This window comes from Leptonychotes weddellii, chromosome X (genome assembly GCF_054177405.1).
Source record: "Leptonychotes weddellii isolate Sample4059 chromosome X, ASM5417740v2, whole genome shotgun sequence".
Classification (NCBI taxonomy): Eukaryota; Metazoa; Chordata; class Mammalia; order Carnivora; family Phocidae; genus Leptonychotes; species Leptonychotes weddellii.
Genome location: NC_138385.1, coordinates 92,657,008 through 92,678,797, shown reverse-complemented (window position 1 = coordinate 92,678,797; position 21,790 = coordinate 92,657,008). Strand labels below are relative to the sequence as shown.

The following is a 21,790-nucleotide window of genomic DNA, read 5'->3' as shown; positions in this document are numbered from 1 at the left end:
CTTAGAAACAGCAGAAGCCATTTCTGGCCTTTGTCATTAAGTTTGCCTGCCTATACATCCTTAATTTACAAGAAATCCATTAATGTTTTCTGATATTTAAATCTGACTTCCTTAGACATCAAAACAGGAAATCACTGGGTGTGGGTGGAAAATATGTATAAACAAGTCAATCACCAAAATATACAAATAACGGGTAACTGGCTATTGCTCTACAAAGAAGAAGAAATTTCACAGGGACCTGGAGTCTATGTTGTAGCAGTTTTAAAATATGGCCTCAAATTGTTTGCTACCCTTCCCATTAAGAGGGGAGGTCTATGTCCCCTGTCTGGAATGTGGGTAGGCTTGTGACTGCTTCAACCAGGGGCCAATATGATACCATATAATTTCCAAGGCTGTGTCATAAAAGACTGTGTCACTTATGCTTTATTTTCTGGAATACTGAACCTCCATGTGAGAAGTCCAGAACCCTGAGGCCTCCTGAAGAGGCCATGTGTAGACACTCTGGCCTACGGCCCCCACTGAGCCAGCCCTCCAGCCACTCCTGCCAAGGGAAGCGAAGACATGAAAGCAAAGCAGCCATCTCCAAAGTGGGTCCTCCAGCCTCTGCTGGACAGCATTCTCAGCTGAGGTCCCAAATATCAAGGAGCAGAGAGACAAGATGTCCTGGCCAGGCCCTGTTCAAATTCCTGACCCCAGAAGTCGTGGGCATAAGAATATCCTTGTTTTCTGCCACCAGGTTTGGGTTGGTTTGTTATGCAGCAATAGTAACTAGAGCCTATTTTTAAGTGGAGGGATGTACAAAGAAGATCTGTGGTTCTCCCTCAGTCCAGTCAATCTACGCCTGAATCCCTCAAACATTACATATGACATTTCCCCAGATACACCCACATGGCCGTGTCGACTGCAGCTGCTCCCTCCTCACCTGGGGTCTTCAGCAGTGCTCGTGGCCTCAGGTGCATAAGAACACTTGGAAAATAGCTAAAGCATAAAACCAATCACAAGTACTCCTCACACCTAGGGACTTGCTTGAGTGCTCGACGAATTCCTTACTGTCCATCCCTACGGATGGTGCTTGGTACTAAAATCTCAATTTCAGGGGCGCCTGGGTGGCTCAGTCGGTTAAGCGTCTGCCTTCCGTTCAGGTCATGATCCCAGGGTCCTGGGATCAAGCCCCGCATCAGGCTCCCTGCTTGGCAGGAAACCTGCTTCTCCCTCTCCTTCTGCCTGCCTTTCTGCCTACTTGTGCTCTCTCTCCATCTCTCTGTCAAATAAATAAATAAAATCTTTAAAAATAAAATAAAATCTCAATTTCATAGCATCAGAAGCCAAAGGAACTAAAAAAAAAAAAAAAATCCACTGAACACACTTTACCAAAATCTCCTTAATGACTCACTACAAATTAAACACTGTATCTAATTTCTGTCAATTCCATATCTGTTTTTTTTTTTTTTTTGTCAAATAATCAAACACGAGGAAAGCTGATGATAGGGAAAATACAAATATCTACCTCCCTGTCACAGAGCAATTCCCAGGATCATTCAGCAGGATAAATGAGCAGTAGGAATCTAGGAAAATTAAATGCCATCTTGCTCTGCCCCACAGAGATCCAGCATAACCTTTCATAAAATTGCTTTAAAAGGAAAAGAATTTGCCTAGCATGCTACAGTCTAGGCTTCTAATGATAACAAAGATGTTCCTCATCATCCCTAGCGATGCAGGAGGAACTGACAGATCCTACTACCATGAAGAATCCAATCCTAGTTACATTCTAGGCTTCTTGAGCCTTGGGCCACTCAGCTCATCTCCTTGGTCTGTAATCCATCACCAAGGCCTCCAGGAAAAGGGTTGTCAGAGAAAAGCAAAACAATAGCCAGCTTTAATTTCAGCACAACAAAATATTGATCCGGTGTGAACCACTAGGTGGCAAAATTAAACTGCTCAATGCAAACGACAATGGGGGCGGAGCAGGAGATGTAATTAACACATCATTTCGGGTCTTAATCTTCGTAATTCTCAACTATCCTAAAGGGAATGGGAAAGGAATTTGGGGTCAAGCTGATTTCCCCCTCAACTCGGTGGGCTAAAAAAAACCTTAAAAAAAAATCACTCCTTAATAAATTTGTGAATAAACCAATCCGGAAATTTATTCATACTTTAAATGCTATAGAAATATCATAGTTATTCATGTGCGGAACTAAAAATACCCCTACTCTTCTTCTGTTTTAGTTGTTAATTTGTTAAAATGCCACTTAACTAGTTATTCATGGAGGAATTTCTCCCCATAATTAGTTCTTAACAATTATAAAGAGGAGCTCTATGGGGAAATATGAATGATCATTTTTAGGTATGAGAACCCTGTGCGCAATGAGTTACCAAATGTCCAACCACATCACATCTTCCTATATTATTCAACCTTAATGTCTGAACTACACAGAAAAAGTGAACTGGACTCTTTTTAAGATGAAAAAAGTATCACGAGGAAAAGTATTTATTGCTAGAATAACATTTTTTGTTGGGGGGGTGTAAGTGAAGTAAGTACAAATTTTGGTTAACCACACATTCTTTTTTTTTTTTTTTGGTTAAAAATTCAGCACCACTGTACATGCGTGGTGAGGCTATGACCCGTGGGAAGCAATCCTCCCTAAGCTGACCCTTGAGATTAGGTGGGTGTGGGCAAAGCAGGACAATTAAGTTCTTCTTTCCTCAAAAGCAGTTGATCAGAAATACAAAAAATACAACAGAAAAAAAAACAAAACAAAACTGGTTTACTCCAAAGCAAAGTGTTTCTGGTCATTCACCTGGGAGGCTAGATTTTTTCACTGTACCAGGGATACATTTTTTTTTATTCTTATGTTAATCCCCATACATTACATCATTAGTTTTACATGTAGTGTTCCATGATTCATTGCTTGTGCATAACACCCAGTGCTCCATGCAGAACGTGCCCTCCTCAATACCCACCACCAGGCTAACCCATCCTCCCACCCCCCTCCCCTCTAGAACCCTCAGTTTGTTTCTCAGAGTCCATCGTCTCTCATGGTTCGTCTACCCCTCCGATTTCCCCCCCTTCATTCTTCCCTCCCGCTATCTTCTTCTTCTTCTTCTTTTTTTTTTTTCTTAACATATATTGCATTATTTGTTTCAGAGGCACAGATCTGAGATTCAACAGTCTTGCACAATTCACAGCGCTTACCAGAGCACACGCCCTCCCCAGTGTCTATCCAGGGATACATTTTAATGATATGCTTAATTTTTAGGAAAAACAGCAGTATATTTAAAATCTGCCTGTTGAGACCAAGTGGTAACTTCCCAATTTGGTGATCCGTGGCATTTGAACCTACGAACCCTGAGCTCTACCGAGGGTGCTGTAAATACACACAGAGAAACACACGTTGTGTCCAGAACGGAAGCACATTACCTGCCCCTTGCTTGATGACAGGAGCGGACGGAGGAGGCGGCTTCTTGGGTCTCTGAAAAATGAATCAAAATGATAACACATGAGATTGTTGGCAAGCCAACGAGATTGTTGGCCTGTCACACAAGGACCATAGACATTGTTTTCTAGATGTAGTTTGGACAGCCCAGAGGAGCTCTCCAAAAAACTGGGTAATTCTCTCTCCGGGGATGTCAGGTTTTGGCACCTTTAAGCCAACACTAAAATAAATTCAGTCTGCAAAACAAAACTCTGATGGACAAAGGAAATACCATTTCCCCCTTTCTAAATTTGTAACAGCCTTCTGGAAAAGCACGGCTCAGCAAAAATGGCCTGAAACCAGCAAGCACGATGGTCCTCCTACACCGAAACCGCATTTGCAATTAAGATTTAATCTGCTGAATAACCAAGTGATTCAGGAGAGTCATTGGGACAGCTCGAAATCAGATCTGCTCTGGATGGGGGACCTTCAGCAAAAGCAGGCCAAGGGGATGCTGTGGCTGGGAGTCAGCGGGTTCTAAACCTTCAGCCCCTTCGGACCCCAAGGCTGGCAGGCCATTCGCGAGGCCCCCCGCAGACCAGTTGTACCCTGGAAAGTGGAATGGAGCATTATTTTTGCATGTTGGCTGTGGTCTGTTTTTCTCTCCCAGCCTGTCAGTCTGTGGGTGACGAGGCCGCTATGCAACCGGTTCCAGGGCCTCTCCTTGCTCACACAGGATTGCCTGTAGGAGGAAGATGGTCAAGCTGCACTTGGCAAATGATTCAGGGGCCAAGAATCCAGCCAGGGCACAATTCTTGGCCACCGTACTTGGAGAGGGGAGCCAGAGGTGAGGAGAGAACCATCTCAACATCAACATCATTCAGGAAAGATGGAAACAGGAGGATTTGAGAATCTGATCCATGTTGCTGCTGATGCTTCTCCTGACCCTCTCTGGGCATCACACACCAGTGACTTTTTAAACAGCTCCAGAGACTCTCTCCTGCACTCTGGAAATGAACCATTCTGACATTACCGCAAGGACTAGCCAAAGCACCCAGCAGTCCCCGGCCCCTACCCGCTGGGGCCCACCGGTGCCTCCTGAGAAAGTTCTTTATGGGTCTCATATTCTCCGGGTTTTACTTGAAATCATTTCCTCCTGTGCTCTAGTACTAGAACTTTCTCAGGAGGCATCACAGCATGTAGGCTCTGGATTCTGTGACATGTCACCTCTGCTCTTCAGTAGCTGGGTGACGTGGCCAAGTTACCTGGAGTAAGTAGTGTAGTGTGGTGGCTGAGAGGTGGGGTTTCAGAGCCTGACTGATTACAAATGCTGGCTCTTTCAATTCTTAGCCGTGGACACTGGGCAAGTGAACTGACCCAGCTAAAGCTTCTCATCCTTAAAATGGCAGTGGTATTACCTCCCTCTTGAGAGGAGGTGGTTTCATACGCAGAGGGAGTCAGGAAGCACTGCCCCTGTTGAATCTTTGTGACAAGCCTAGAAGTAGTGATCTTATTATGCCCCTTTTGCAGATGAAGTAATTGAGGCTTAAAGAGATGAAGCCATTTCCCCAAGTCACCAGGCTATTAAATAGGGTGGGGGCTGGGAGCCCAGCCCCATGCTGTCTGGCCCACAGGTCTGCTCTTAACCACTGTGAAGGACCCGCCTTGCCAGAGAGCATCCGCAAGACAGCCCACCACATGGCCATACACCACACACAGCGTGTACGCAAGCACAGGGAACTGTGTCATGTGAAAGGGGGGGGGGAAGAAAATACGGGTATCAAATTGTAGCTACAGTCTGAGCTCGAATCAACTATGTTACAAAATATACAGAAAGAGAAAAAGACTGGAAAGGAATAAATTTATAGTGTGATACCTGACTAGTGTAGGATTATGGGCATGTGTGGGTGTGTGTGTTTCCTTCTTAATATGTTTCGGTACTGCCTATCCGAGTACAGACTAACTTCATTATAAAAAAGAGAAAGAAAGATGCTCTAAGGGCCACCTCCCCCTGCACACAGGCCAACCACTGGCGAAAGGCCCTTTCCCGTCTGCCAGCCCCTTCCAGCTCTCCACTCCAACTTCCTTTTTCTGCCTCCCTTCTCTGTCCTTGTATGAATTAGCTGGGACAGATGTGTGTTTACCTAATGAAGTTATTGTTGAAACTCTGCCAACTAACCTTCCTTTACCTCAGGATCAGAGTAACTTCTGATTCACAGACAGCACCCTGTGGCCTAGTTCTTCCTGGCCAAGCCCCAACGATGCCCACCCAGTGGATGTCTTGCTCACTTCCTGCTCGCTTGAAACATTTTATAACCAATTTCACATGAGCCTCCCCTTGCCGAGCCTGTTCCCCCAGCGACCTTGCCTCAAACCGCAGGGCCCCAAATAAAAAAAGACAATTACAAGTCATCATGTTTTCCAAGATTACTGTGCAAAGAAAAAAATCCCTCAGTGTTGTGTCAGATTTGGCATGGGGCAGACTGACAGAATGTGACCGGGCAGGGCAGAGGGGCACCGAGAGAGAGGACGGGAAGTGTTAGGTTAAGAGACAGCGTGTGACAAACGTGGTCATGGCAAGTGTGTGCTTGACTGTGGCAGAGGCAGGAGGCAGAGGTGTGAGGTGTCATGAGGAGCCCCGGTGGTAGCGGAGGCAGGTGGGGGCAGTTTTGAAAGGAGGAAACACTCTGTGCTGTGTGTCTTGCACCCACCGGGCTTGATCAGCAGTGGCTGCGGGCCAGCTTTGCTTATGGGCAGAACGGGTTTACAGGTTGTCCTGGGTTCGTTGTTTTTTTTTTTTTTTTTTCCCCCTTCGACTGACTTCACTCTCTGATGCCCTCAAACTTAGCCTTCTGGCCTCCTTAGATGAGAAATGATGTCACATTTTCAAAGAAGAGGTCTTTGAAAGTAATTCTAAACAAAAACCAGGGCCAGGGTTCCGTGCAGCTCCAGACTGCCCCCCAAGTGATTAAGAGAAGATTGCACGGGGGCCTACCGGGATTTTCCTCTTTAAATGCAACAGGAAGGACGGGGCAGTGAGAACTGAGAAGGCAGGCTGGGAAAATCTGTAGCAAAACCTGACAGGAAAGACTTCAGCACAGGCATTCATGATTCTTAAATCAAAAGACGCAAGCACGTCGCTTAGTCGGTTTTCCCCAAAATGTCCAATTGTGACCGGACCAAGGAAATAGCACGGAGGGGGTCTCCAGGCAAAGCAGTAGCCCAACGCCTTCTGGTGCCACAGGTGTGCAGTCAGAAACACCCTTTCAACTCAGGCGAGTTATTTTAAGTCATGAATTTTTAGAGGCACTTGTTCTATTTCTTCTCTTTATCCCTCCCTCCATAGTGGAAATGTAACACTCCAGATCCAAATTCAGATGGCTTCAGCCCGCTCGATTTGCAGATCGATGCTAGAAACAGAGGATGTTAGAGCTACGAGTGATCACAGGGTCCCTTCTATACTGAGGAGACTGAGGCCCAGAGGGGCTGGGTCAACCGCTGGGTGGTGGCCAAAGAGGGCCCAGAACTCACATCCCTCAATGTCCATCCAGACTGTGGCAATTCATGAAGAGCCAACATGAAAATGTTCCTAACAACATCAATGAGCCAACATTTTCTGATTTCTAGGAGTGCAGAATGCGTCCCCCAGGCTTCCCATATGCAGGGTGTACACGCCTGTGTGCGCCTGCGTGTGCATCTGCCTGTGTCGAGTCGTTGGCTTGGACACAGAAGCAAACACCGTCCTTCAAAGGATACGCTAACTAGATCTGATCTCTTACCATTATTACCAGGAAGGAAATAGATCTGAATGTTCTGGAGTGAAGACAGCAGGAAGGCAAGTCTTACTTCCTGCTGATGGATTTCAGAGCTGACTCTGCCCTTTGTTTGGCAAGCCCGGCCAGTCCCAGGCAAAGAGCTCATCAGCTGGCTCAACTGGCCTCCCTGGCAGGAAGTTTGATTTGCCACTTGGCCTCTTGCCTTCAGAGCTCTGGCCCCACACATGTGGTTTGCTGAGAATAACCAGAGGAGCGTACTCCTGATGGCTGGGTACACTTGAGGGGGGCGCTTTGTTAGAGGAATATGGTAAGGTTCTGGAAGCAAATCTTAGCTTGATTTTCAGCCTTGGGAAGCCCTCCTCCAGGCATCCAGCTAAGTTCTCTAGAGGTGTCTGTGTGAGGCTAGAGAGGGGACAAAAATGGACAGTTCCTGACCAGGGCACCTCTCATGGATCTAGAAACACACGAAGGCCTCCACTCTGCCCTTTGCTTCCCTGTCCCTGGTGGATTGGCAACACCTTCGAAGAGTGCAGCTGGGGCTACGCTCCGGGTGATTACAGCACCTGTAAGGGCCCCTCTGCGCCCTACAGCGTCCCTAGCACAGGAGGTCCCCGGGGGCCACCACAAAAACCTGACCTCAGCAGGGTCTCTCTTGAGTTTCCTCTCCTTAACCTTTGGCCTGGTGGCCTGCATCCCTGGGCCCATCCAGACTGCTAGCCTATTGGGGAATCACACAGGTCTCGGTATTTGGCTTCTCCCCAAGATGCTCTCACACTTTACCCCCTTGTCTCATGCCCCTGCTCCCTCCGCCCACTGTAAAGTGATGCCTCGACTCCATGCCCAGACCTCACTTCTAGATAGAAAAACCCGAGCTCCCCCATGTCCAGCTTCTCCCTACCCGCGCCCCCCGCACCTTCCTCTTTCATGCTAGTGCGGGAGAGAGCAGTAAGTAGGAGGGGAGGGACTGAAGGAAGGGAAGGTACACCCGGTCACCAAACGACCAAAGGACAGGCGAGTCCTGAGAGCCAACCGTGTATCAAGCATGCTGCTATGGGCTGCATGTTTGTGCACTGAATGGACCCAAAATTCCTATGGTGAAACCTAATCCCCAATGTGGTGGTGTGCTGAGGTGTTGCCTTTGGGGGGGTGACTGGGTCATGAGGGTGGCACCCTCATAGATGAGATTAGTGCCCTTAGAGAAGAGACCCCAGAGAGCTACCCTATCTCTTCTGCCGAGTGAGGGCACAGCCATCTACGAACCAGGAAGCAGACCCTCACTAGACAGATGCCACATCTGCTGGCACCTTGATCTTGGACTTCCCAGTGTCCGGATTGTGAGAAACAAAGTCCTGTTGTTTATAAACCACCCAGTCTATAGTATTCTGTTACAGCAGCCTGAACTAAGACACACACTTTCGGGCCCCATGAAGGAGAAGCTTGGGACACGGGCTCTGCCTTCAAAGAGATGACAGTTCGGATGGAGCGATGACAGAGAAGCACTTCAGGCAAGGGTACAACTGAATGAGGTGCTCAGCTGAGAGAGTACGGGCTGTAAGTACCAGCAGAGAAGGGAGAAGGAGGCCATCCAGGCTACTTCAGGGAAGCTCAGTTAGGGCTCCGCCATTAGGTCATGCTTGGGTGACATTAGTGCCTTGACTAGTCCCCATCTCTGCAGAAAACCACATGTACAGACAAGGTTGGAGGTGAATTTTTTTTTTTTTTCACAGTGCTGCTTATTAGAAGCACCTATTTATTTCTCTTCGGAAGACTATTTTTGGGGGAACTAATTCATTGGACATCTTTAGAAACTAGAAGTATTGGTTCTCAAAAGGCTGAAGGACATGACTAGGAACAAAGAAAATTTGGGTTGAGTCGGTTTTATAAACTGGGTTGTCAGACGATGGGGGCTAAGGTAAGGGACCTCCTAGGAACGCGGTAAAGAGAATGTAGTCACAGTTACACCGGCAAGATCCCCCTCCAGCAGACTAGCCCTCGTGGGAATCAAGCGAGTCTTCCTTTCCTGTAAAGGGTTGGACCCTACTGAACTGCTGAGTGATCTTAAGGTTGGCACTCAACCATAACTGAGAGTGTGGGAAACGTACTTGATTGCACCACAGCGTGTCTGGAGATCGACAGCGAACAAGAAGGGTCCACTCAGCTGTGAACCCCGAGAGCCGCGGAGAGGGTTGCTGAGGCCGAAGGTGCGGTGCGCTCGCGAGCAGCCTCCGGGATTGGCGGAGTTCAGCGCACAGCTCCCATGCGCATGCCCTTCCCTCTGGTGCACCTGCAAGGGCCTGCGCGAGAGGCGCCAGCTCCCGCAGAAAGCACCCAGCAAACGCGGTTTCCTGTAGAAGCTGGAGCGAGCGCCCTGGGCAGGCAGACCCGCGTGCTCCAGGCTGGCTGACCCTTCAGTTCTCGTTGCAATCAGTAAGCTGGCAGCCTGCTCGCCGGGTCAGGCTCCGTGAGCTGGCAAACGGGAGCCGGCATCGCAGCCACAGGCACCTTTAGAAATCTCTGAGGGAAGGTTTCTGTGCCCCTGAGCGGCGGACCCTCCGCTGCAGAACATTCGCTATGGGAACCTTCGCAACACCCTGGTTCTTGACATGGTAGACAAACTCAGAAGGGTCCTCCGTGTCGATGGACATGAGAACAGTAACATCGCCTTCGGGTGATTTGAACAGTTTCTCTTCAAGACTCTAGAGCCTGCGACTTTTTCCTAAAAAGCAATCCTTCAGGAACATTATCGTTCAGAATATCTATTCTATTTTTTTTTTCAATGACACTGGGAAGTTTTCTGCTGTTCTTGAGAGTTCAAGTTCCCCATTTTCCTTCAATAATGATGGCAGAGCATGTGCATTGCTTCCCTAGAGCTCTCGGAATATTTAATCTTTCCATTTCGATATTCAGTTTTACTGTCAAGTCTCAAAATAAACCGACAACCATTGAATCTCCATTCTCTCATAAATAGCTTACATAATTGCTCTAAAATATGCACCAAGAGATCACGGGGTGCTCTCCCCACCAGGGAACATCTTGAGAGAAAGCCCCAGAGCGTTTGTCACCTAGTGAGAGAGAATCTGCTGAGGACTCTCTGAAAGAAAGCCCTCCAGGAAATTCCAAAGGCTCTGTGGTAACCACCTGAGTCCGTACCGAGCCGCCGCAGAAAAGAGCCAGCCTCGTCAGAATGCTTTGGTGATGCCTACTGATTCGAGAAGTCTGCTGCTGAATAAATGCTGTTTGCTGCTGTCTACCCCAATCATCCCAGACCGTCCTCCTTTCCGGGTGAATGGCTGCAGCCTCAGCCACTGGCAAGACAAGATGACATGTGCTGAAACTGGTGGCAGAATAATGTTTCAGACTCTGTCATTCACACAGTGCATTTGTGTTAATGATTCTAATCATCTTCACACAGCCAGCTCAGCAAACAACAGCCCTGGCTCCTGTCACACTGTCACCAGCTCACCAACACTCTGCATGCAGCGATAAAGGCTGGTAGAGCAGCCGATGCAAAGCTGGGTGGCTGGTTTTGTGGGCCAGAAGGGATGAAAAGGATGTAATACTTTAAATTCTCTGAAAGCTAAATGTCGCATTATACAATCACTTCTCAGCTGTAGGCATTACTTTGTCTGACAGGTTTGACTGTTGTTTCCCCCTGCCGTTTTCTTATTCTTAGGGACAAGGTTAAAAGACCTATCCAAGAGATGGTGGCTGCTTGTCTGAGGTTGGAGAGATGCCCATGGGGCCCCAAAGAGCGTGCATGCCTCAATGAGCAAGCTGAGTCCACTCCTCACTGACAATTTCACTCTCTCGGTGGAAGTCTTCCCTTAATACCTTATGTAACAGAGCAGAGCTTCTAGAAGAGTATGCCATGGAATCTCTCTCACCTGGTATATTTATTGCCCCACTAAAATGTGACTGGGAACTAGAAAGCAAGGTGCCACAATGTAGGCAACCACAGACGTGGCCCATTTGTTAAAAGAATTATCCAGATTTTAGCTTAGCCTTCAAAATCATACTACCTCCCTCAGAACAGGGAAGGTGGCAAATGGCCAGCAGGACAGCATGCTGGCTAAGATTCCTTGGCCACAGGGAGAGGAGTCACCAGGAAGGTCTTCCCAGTGCTTCAGGACGTGAACACCTTTTACCAGGCTTGCAAAGATCGGCGAGAAGGGTCAAACACGCAGTCTGGATGGCCCTCTCCCCTCCATACTCCCTGGAAGAGGCCCACCCTCAATGTCCTTTCGGAAAGGTCCAGCAGGTCTCTATGACCCTGAACATCAGACCTGCTGCCCAACTCTACACCCACCAGGGCAGCAACTGCGTGGACCCTCCCTCCTTATCAACCAGCACGGTGGCTAGCCCAAGAGAAGGAACCCAACACACACACAGTGGGTGAATAAATAAACATAAAACATAACTGCCAGGTAGCAGGTCCTGAAACAAATACGAGAAACAACATGAAGATTATGCCATTCTGTGCCCACTTGTCTCTATAGGTATAGTTTCTAAAGTACTCGATTTCTTTTTGAAGGCTATCGTCAAAGTTCTCAGATGCATTTGGATTCCCAGGGAAGCTCTTAAAGACATCAAGATAACTGTGTTGATTTGACCAGCTGAAGCAAGATGAACCAGAGTCTGACTTCTATCATTACTGCCCAGTTTCAGCTGGAGCCTTCCCACACTCGTGCGAACAGTAATTACAAAGGCGGGAAGAGTTAGCGTACGTGGGGCCTTTACCAAGCACCAGCGCCATGCTGAAGAATTCCTATCTTCTCAACAGTTCAACAGCGTAGGCGCAATTCTTCTCGCAGTTTTATAGATGAAGATACTGAGGCTCAGACACATCCAGTGAGGTGACCTTGAGCAGAACAGGTAAGTGACGGGGCCATGATGCAAGCCCAGGTCCAGCCGATGCTACAGCCTGGAGTCACGGGCATTATAAACGGTTGCCACGCCTCACTCCCGTGTCCTCTTGTTTCACAACGTTTACTGTCCAGTCAGTATTAAACGTTAGCATCTGTTTTGCTCAGGGCTGGATTCTATCAACTGATAGGCCACCACACTTCGATCATCCAAGAAAAATGGCTCAAATGATTTTGCTTGCTGGAAATTTTTTCTTGAATGGCAAGCTCTTCTCTGTTCTGAGAATTTATTCCCCTCCTAAAATATGGTCAGGAACTGGAAGGTGGAGCTGTCACCACTTAAACAGATACCTGCTTCTCTACCAGCACTTCCCCAACTGGAACGTGTGAACGGTTCGCTGGAGGATCTTGTTACAAAGCAGGTTCTGATGCCCCAGGTCTAGGATGGGGTCTGAGTATTTCTAACAAGCTCCAGGTAACACTGATAAAGTGTGGCCCATGGACCAGCACTAAGAGTCAGGGATATAGAAAACACCAGGAAGCAGAATCCAGATTCTCTGAACCCCAAACTCAGTTCCGAGAGAGAATAATACGTGTGGAACGGAACATTCTTCAGCTAAACAATATAGGAAACAAGCTATCCTGTTGGGATATCCTAGGGTGTGGCCCTAGGCTTCAAACCAATCTAAAGATCTATGGGACATGATCTTGGTGGGTACCAACACCATGCAGCTTCTTGAACCATCACATTCGTTCATCTAGGCCGTACATACACCATCAATGCTGTTTAGTATCCTTAGCAACCAATCCACCAATGTGTAGCTATCCTTCATAAACGTCAGCTCCATAAGAACGGTCATGGTTCAAGGTTAGGTTCATGGTCCAGTAGCAGTGCCCCAACAGGCATAAACAGGAACCAGTCCAGAAAGGCAGGCAGAAGTCAAGTGAAAGCCTGAGCAAAGAGCCCTGAGATGCAGCGCAGAATGGAAAAGACCAAACTGCTGTCCCCTTATAACATCAAGTGCTTCTAACTTTTCAACTTTCTTGTTCCATCCTCATCAGAGAGACAATACACCTGGAGCGAGGCAAAGATGGACTGGCCCACTGAAACAACAGCATTGGAAAATGGGTCCCCACAAAGAGAAAACAGATCAGAGGTGTATACGAATACACATATGGACAAATGTGTGTATACATGTCCACATATGTACACACACAGTGTAAGAACATCAGTGGCCTCCCTCTGCGTCCTCAGCTTCACAATGTGCTTCTCAGCCACTTCCACAGTATTGGGCACTTCACCACCTCCAAGGGACAATACCACACAGGATGCAGGCAGTCCTCTTACCAAACGGAGCACCCGAGAGTTCTTGTCATTTGGATGCTTATATGTTCCAGGCACCACACCAAGTGCTTTCCACACATTATCTTATTTATTCATGCAACAACACCAGAATAAGGATCACAGTGACCAGCTGTCAGATGAGCAAACTGAGGGTGGTGGAAGGTAATTAACTCGTTCACACTCATGCCCAGCCTACAGAACAGCCAAGGGCTCAGAAACCAGATCCACTGAACTAAAATGCCAGTGCTCTTCAATGGTCCACTAAACTCCCCTCACCCAGTATCCCGAGACCCACCATGGAAGCCACCATTCTGACAGCGTGTGGAGTGCTGACCTCAAGGCCAGGAAACTTACATTGCCCTCCTTTTCAAAGTCAGGTGGAAGAAGCTTCACGAAGTTATCAGGGAACACTCCTCGTCTGCCGTTGAGTTCTCCTTCCCACCAGCCCACGTCGATGCAGTCCTAGGAGACGGGAGAGCAGAGAGTGAGAAATGGGGCAAGTACCCTCCGGCGAGGTCCCACACCCCTGTTAGAGAGAATGGGGGCCCTTTCCTTGAGGCCACTATCAACACAACAGTGGTTAATGAGACGAAGTGAGCACAAATCTCCAAGTCAGATGGGAGAACAAAAGCGCAAGTGCGCTAGAGCTGCTGGTTGGGACTCAGAACCCAGTGCTGCCGTCAGATGCCCCGCATTAATCTGATCTGCTTTTCTTTAAAGATGGGAGGATATGTATTTTCTTCATCTTAATTTTGCTGAAATAAAATTATTTCAGTAACTGCAAACATGCTTTAGGAAATACCACATGCACAAATGTTCTCTTTGATTAGCCTGTCACAAAGCTTATGGAAATTAAAAAGGACTTTGCGACAGTCAGCCAAGCATAAGAAAAATCACACTTCTGGCAAGCTCGTAAATGCACTGCTCTTCCTGACCTTCTCCTCTCCGTGGTGATGGGGCACGGTGGTCATCATGAAAAGCCCTTCCCCCACCTTACAGAACTCAATGTTCGCTTACTAAATGAAAGAATAAATCTATTCATTCTTCCAGATCAAACCTGCTGCCCTTCAAATACTCCCTATTCTGTTCTTTCACTCGTCAGATGTTTTTTTTTTTTTTAAAGATTTTATTTATTTATTTGAGAGAGCGAGAATGAGAGAGAGTACATGAGAGGGGGGAGGGTCAGAGGGAGAAGCAGGCTCCTCGCTGAGCAGGGAGCCCGATGCGGGACTCGATCCCGGGACTCCAGGATCATGACCTGAGCCGAAGGCAGTCACCCAACCGACTGAGCCACCCAGGCGCCCCATCACTCGTCAGATGTTTATTGAACGCCTATTTTGTGCCAGGCGCCAGGGAGAGCATGAGAGTTTGGCCTGTGCCAAGCTTCTGTCCCGAGCCTAACAGCCTCATGGTTCTCCTGGGTCTTCAACCTCATGCCACAGAACCATTTCTATTTTACCCCACATCCAATTGGCTGGAAGGCCAATTTGCTCTAGGTTTTTTTTTTTTTTTAATTTTTTATTGTTAATGTTAATCACCATGCATTACATCATTAGTTTTTGATGTAGTGTTCTATGATTCATTGTTTGCGTATAACACCCAGTGCTCCATGCAGAACGCGCCCTCTAGTTTTATAATATACCTCACATTTGTCCTCTGGCTCCAAATCCACTTCTACTACCCTAATCCAAGACTCACCTGGCCTACCGCAAACCTCCTCACTTGGGCATTTCTTCCTGCCCAGTATATGAACAATGTACACACACTGCTCTTGGGTACACGTCCTTGAGTAAAAACCCAATTCTCAGACTGTGATCAACAATTCCTGCTACAGCCAAAAATGAGCAGAGGCTTTCCAAAAAAAAGCTAGTAACACATAGGACTTTTAAAGTTACGTCTGAAGTGGGGCATGCTCAACAAAGTGAGGAGATCGTGTTCAGGGCCCATGGAGAGACACTCACGGTCCTCCCCAACACCAGTAGGGGTGGGGAAGGGGCCAGGAGGGCTCAAGCAGCAGATATGAAGCTGGCCTAGGGCCCTGCTGTAGACCCCTGGAGGGCCACAGCATATGTGGGATCATACATCTTAGCAAGATCATACATCTTAGCAAGGCGAGGAACATATCTGGCCTTTTGACCATTATGCTCCCAGCCCACCACACCATGCCCAATATAATAAGTATTTGTGGAATCAATGAGGACTTTTTCTAACCCTGAGTTCTGTGATCTCCTGAAATATGGTACAGAAACATTGTGATCTCCTGCCTCGATCTACCTTAACTCATGATGATTTTTACATAAGAGAGGGCCCACCTCAGGTGAGAAGTGAATGAACACCACCTCCCTTCTCCCAGCAGTATCTGTTGCAAAGATAAATGGACTCTTTAGAAGAGGACATGGGTTTTAGAAATGGATCCTTAATCACAGATGGTAAATTCTAGTCCTGACCAACACCAAAAACAGACACTTGAAGCATCAAGTTCAGATTTACCCAGAACAAACCAAGGTTCAAAAGACAACACGAGAGAATGCTTATCTTTCTTGGAGAATGACAGAAGAGAAGCCCAGGTAAGTATTCTGGTCCTGCTCATGTCACATCACTCCCTAAACAATCTAACATCAGTCCCCACAGAAGGGATTCATGATGGTGGTGGCAGAGTATGATGGCTTCTGATGTTCTTCCAACTCTGAGAAGATCTCGTCATCAACAATACCAGAAAATCTTGCGAAGGAGTAGGGGGTGACACGCCTTTACTTTTAATCCTTAGAAATTAAATCTTTCAATCCAGAAGGCTCTGCTTTTGAGGAAATGCCTGGCACCTTTTTTTCTCTCCTTTTTCCGGACAAGTCCTCTTCTCCTCAAACCCAACTTGAAACTCACCTTTAGGAAAGTGATAATGATGAATGCTTTATCTCTTCTTGAACACTCACAACTGTGTTAATTTGCACTTCATGATATTCAATTCAACAAACATCTATGAAATGCCAAGTATATTTAAGTTCCTTCTGTAGGCACCAGACGTTAAACCTGCCAAGAACACGATCCCTAACTCCAGGGAGCTTAGAGACTTATGTGAAAGACCCACACACAATATTATACCAGGTCCTTTTGGATAAAGGTATCAACCAAGAGCTCTGGTACCAAAGAGGAGACAGTCATTAACAGCTTTTCAAACAATCTTAAATCTTTTCATGTGCAAAGGGTTTGCTTACATGAGGACCCGAACTTCCCTGCACATTCATTTCGGAGCACCTGATACAGAATTACATCCAAAAAAGGCACTCAAATATTGTTTAGTTTCAAAAGCTTTCTTCCAAATTTTCCGACTGATGCAAATCCATGCCTCACCTTAATCTTCTGCAAGCAGTAACCCAAGAATCATTGTAACGAAGCCTTTTCCTTCATATGTGAGAAAAACAATGAAGAAAATTTTAATAAGCAGAAGCATATCCAGAATAGAACCAGAATCCAGAACTCATACATGCCTACAGGGCAAAACAGTGCATATGACATATTTATTATATCTCTCATCAGTGGAGAATGGCTTGGATGGCTCATCTCTACTCAGCTTCTTAAGGAAAACATTAACAGTACTAATCATTGTGTAATTCAAGGTAAGAGAGGGAAAACATGAAGGTAGAGCACAATTGTCTTACTGTTCTGATTGGTAGGAGGACAAATACAAGGCTCATGGATGAGATGAGCACATTCCAAAAAGAAAACAGCCAGTGTGTCTTAGGACACAGAGGAAAGTGACTGCTTCAGGACAGAAAGGTACCTGAAGTGGGACAGAGACTGATAGAGAACCAGGGCGCTTCTTACCCCCTAGCAAGAGAAGCTAATTTAAGGAAAACAGGAACAATTCTGACAGCAAAATGAGAAGCGGAAATACCTCCTCTTCAACAAACCAGGCAAAAGAACAAGCCTTCTGATGGCAGAGATGAAGAGACAATTATTCGTATGAGGGCTGTGTTTCTGGAAGCATAAAAGAGCAGCAAATTCAATTTATTTACTGAGGACTGAAAACATGCAGGATAGCAGAGGAATTCAGGGGTAAACAGAAAATCATAATGTCCTTACAGGGCTCTGGAGCCCAGAGCCTAGTATGAGGGGCAGACAGTGAATCACTATGGTGCAGAAATACCGGCAGGAGTGCTAGGCCAGATTTAAAAACAAGTGGGACCAAGAAAAACCAGGTAGCCTGAAAAGAGAGAATGAGGGGTGAACCAAGGCAATGAGAAAGGTCAAAGGCAGGATCACGAAGCATGAAGGAAGGGAGGAGGGAGAGTGGGAAGCTGGGGTCCTGGAAGAGAACATTCAAGAACTGGCACTTAGGGTGAAGGCAGTGTCTGGCTCCCAGGGGGCTCCCAACCAACATCTACTGAACAGTGATGTGAGATGTGAGGCAAGATGGCACCTGCGAGTGGCAGGAGCAGAATGGAGAGACAGTTGGTCAGTGAATTGTGAGGCCAGAATGTCATCAGGGTGGAGTGGATGCCCCAAGGAGGATGGCGGGAGGTGCGTGAAAGCAGGACAATGAGATAGCAGCCGACCAGTGAGGAGAGAGGCGGTGCAGCCAAGATACTGGCAGATGTGAGCCTGACCACTTAAATTCTTTTCAAACCTGGGACACTAATAATAATCACACCAGGACCACAGATGTAACCCAAGATGATGATCGCCCTAGTGGATTTTGAGATTCCAATAACGACGAAGACAGGGCAGTATAGGCAGGTGAGGGGGTGGCTTCTGAATGAGGCAGGAGTTTGCCGTGGGAAAGAGTGAGAGATCAGCATGTAGATGAAAGTTTCCAGAACAAGGATGATTAGAACTAAGCTCTAATGGCACGAAAGCAGAGGAAAGCAGACCTGGACTTCATCAAGAGTCCCGAATATGGAAAGAACGATATTTCTGACAGAGAACGTTCACTCTTCTATGACCAAGTCCTCAAAATGGTTTCTCTATGCCTCATCACCAGGCAGATATATGAGTAAAATATGGTATTTTTCCTTATAAAAAACAAATGATGTTTTTCCTTTGAAGGCATGAGTAAACAGAACCTTAGCTGTGCTGTAACCCTACTTCCACGTCCTGCGCTACGTCGGCTTATCGGAGATATCGCAGGGAGAGGGGCAAGACGGCAAACTGGGGCCAGCTGAGACTTAAGCAGTCCACTAGTTACAAAAACTCTGGGTCTCGCTTTCTTGACACACAGGAAAATCTTGGTGAGGTGTAAAGAGCGACATGACCACTGGTGGTTATCATCATTATTGTGATTCTATGGACTGGTCCCAGGGACCCTGAGGGACAATGTGGCCAGGAAATCTTCTGAATTAAGCTCACACACATTTGTCACCATCCTCGGGTGAGACCGTCAGTGGCCACAGTTTACACACTTGGAAGAAGGCCAAGGAGAGGGACACCAAGGCCCCAGGGCGCATCTGAGGAGGGAGGCCTTGCCCACACCCCAGTGCCCTGCCTTCGTCCACTTGATCCTGCTGGAGGAGCCCTGACGAATGCGCCTGGAGCATTCCAGCACTTCCCACAGCTACCGCAGCAGGGGCCGGCTGACGCCGCTCCCTGATGGACAACTTGTTGGCGGAAAGTCACCAGCCAGCTCTGGCGCGCCTGCCTCTAGTCTCAGCGTTACAACTGTTGAGAAAAGACAAACCTGCCCCCTGGCTTGCAAATTGGTTAAAAGAATGAGCCACAACCTCCTCTTGGGCACCCTTTTGTCGAGAATGCAAAGCAACCTAAGAGTTTAGGGTTTCTCAAAGCTGGCTGCACATTTAGAATCACCTGGGGAATTTTTAAAATTCCCAATGCCTGGGCTACACCCCACACCAATTCAAGCACAATTTCTAGGGGGTGGGACCAGGAAATCGGCACTGTTTAGAGGTCCCCAGGTCCTTCTAATATGCAGGTTGACAATCAATGATTTGGACCAGTGCTTCTCAAACTTTATTTATTTACTTTTTGCTTCTCAAACTTTAATGCACATACTATCCACTTGGGGATCTTGTGAAAATTCAATAGGTCTAGGGCAGGTCTGAGATTCAGCATTTCTAACAGGTTTCTGGGTGATGCATATCCTGCTGGTCCATGGACTACATACACTTTGAGTAGCAAGATTCTCAAAAATGGTAAGCTTTTTGAAAACAAGGATCTTATCTTTACACCTTTGCAGCCACCAAATACCTAAAACATTGCCTGGCTATCAATTCTGAATAAATGTTGGCTGAATGGATGCAATGATGGATGGCCCAATCTTCCCCCAGACTCTCTCAACTTTCAAACATCAAAAGTGAGGTCAAGTTGAATGAGGAAGAGGCAGGTATAGATTAGCTACACAAGAAAGCTTCATCTAAGGGCGTCTGGCTGGCTCAGTCAGGAGAGCATGTGACTCATGACCTCAGGGTCGTGAGTCCGAGCCCCACGTTGGGTGTAGAGATTACTTAAAAAAAAATGTCACATTAAAAAAAGAAAGCCTCATCTATATGATCTGGCTTACCTGTTGGTCTGTACCACATTAATTATTTGTTTATAATTGTGGAAACAACTTAAAAAGTACCTCCAAAATGTAGGCCACATTTTCTCAGACACTGTAAGTGCTCCAAATATTTGAGTTCAGAAGGGAATGCATAGCTTACAAATGGACATATCAAACCAAACAATGGAAAGATTAAAATGGGTTCACCCGTTGGTCCAAATGAAAAAGAAAAGCACTCTGCTCAGTAACTTCTCTTGGTGGTCAACTGTCCGTCCCCACATTCCCCAGAAATTCCCAATTTCCCAGAAGTTATCCAGCATGGCTGAAAAAAAATTTTTCATGGCCTTCGCTGATGACTGAGATATCACTCCAGGAGAAAGTGAGTGCTGAACACTTTAGTGTGGCTGTTAAGTGAGCCTCAGAGGGTCCCCAGGGGGTCTTACACCCTCAGCATCCCACCAGCAATACAGAAAGCAGTGTTTAATATTAACTAATGAGCGTCTTCTGCATGGAGCTTCAGGGGAGCTCTTGAGAGAAAGATCCATAGAAGCCGGAGCCCAGGAGCACTGAGCTTTGCCTCTGCTTGTTAACACCTCCCCAAGAGATGCAATTATTCTGCATGGCTGGGATATCTCCTCAGAATTTCCAACATCCCTGTAAGTTAGTTATTAAAGCAGGCTCATCAACATCATGGTTTATGAGGTAAGAGGGAAAAAGACGACTACTGTCTATCTCAATGTCAGAAGAAATGCCTGGCAGACCATAGTTCATGAGAGAAGCCAAGGAGACAGCCCCAGAGACGAACTCACTCATGGAAATGTCACATTCCAGACTAAAAAACCCAATAGAACAGATCAATGAAACCAGGAACTGGTTCTTTGAAAAGATAGACAAAATGGATAAATCTTTAGCCAGACTCATCAAGAAAAAGAGAGTGCTCAAATAAATAAAATCAGAAATGAAGAGAAATAACAACAGACGCCACGGAAATACAAAAGATTATAAGAGAATATTATGAAAAATTATATGCCAACAAACTGGACAATCTAGAGGAAATGGACAAATTCCTAGAGACATATAACCTCCCAAAACTGAATCAGGAAGAAACAGAAAATTTGAACAGACTGATTACCAGCAATGAAATTGAATCAGTAATCAAAAAATTCCCAACAAACAAAAGTCAGGACCAGATGGTTTCACAGGGGAATTCTACCAAGCACTTAAAGCGGAGTTAATACCTATTCTTCTCAAACAATAGAAGAGGAAGGAAAGCTTCCAAAGTCATTCTATGAGGCCAGCATCATCCTAACACTAAAACCAGATAAAGACACTACAGAAAAAGCCAATAAATATCCCTGATAAACATACATGTAAAAACCCTCAACAAAATATCAGCAAGCCAAATCCAACAACACATTAAAAAACCATTCACCATGATCAAGTGGGATTTATTCCTGGATTGCCAGGGTGGTTTGATATTCACAAATCAATGTGATACATCGCATTAATGAGAGAAAGGATAAAAGCCATACGATCATCTCAACAGATGCAGAAAAAGGATTTGACAAAGTACAACATCCATTCATGATAAAAACTCCCAACAAAGTAGGTCTAGAGGGAACATACCTCAACATAATAAAGGCCTTATATGAAAAATCCACAGCTAACATCATCCTTATTGGGGAAAAATGGAGAGCCTTTGCCCTAAGGTCAGGAACAAGACAGGGATGTTCACTGTCCCCACTTCTACTCATCATAGTACTGGATATCCTAGCCACAGCAATCAGACAACAAAAAAGTAGTAAGAGGCATCCAAATCGGTATTGGAAGAAGTAAAACTTCCACTATTTGCAGATGACATGATACTCCGTATGGAAAACCCTAAAGACTCCACCAAAAACTAC

At 46.4% G+C, this 21,790-nt stretch overlaps 1 protein-coding gene across 1 annotated transcript in view; it reads right to left on the bottom strand.

The window, feature by feature from the left end:
- SH3KBP1 (SH3 domain containing kinase binding protein 1) overlaps positions 1 to 21,790 on the bottom strand; it is a 324,512-nt gene that overhangs the window by 52,059 nt on the left and 250,663 nt on the right. Inside the window, exons 12-13 of the mRNA XM_081807974.1 lie at positions 13,751 to 13,858; positions 3,419 to 3,470 (exon numbers count right to left, since the gene is read on the bottom strand). Coding sequence (XP_081664100.1) covers positions 3,419 to 3,470; positions 13,751 to 13,858 — 160 coding nt within the window. The remainder of the gene's footprint in view (positions 1 to 3,418; positions 3,471 to 13,750; positions 13,859 to 21,790) is intronic.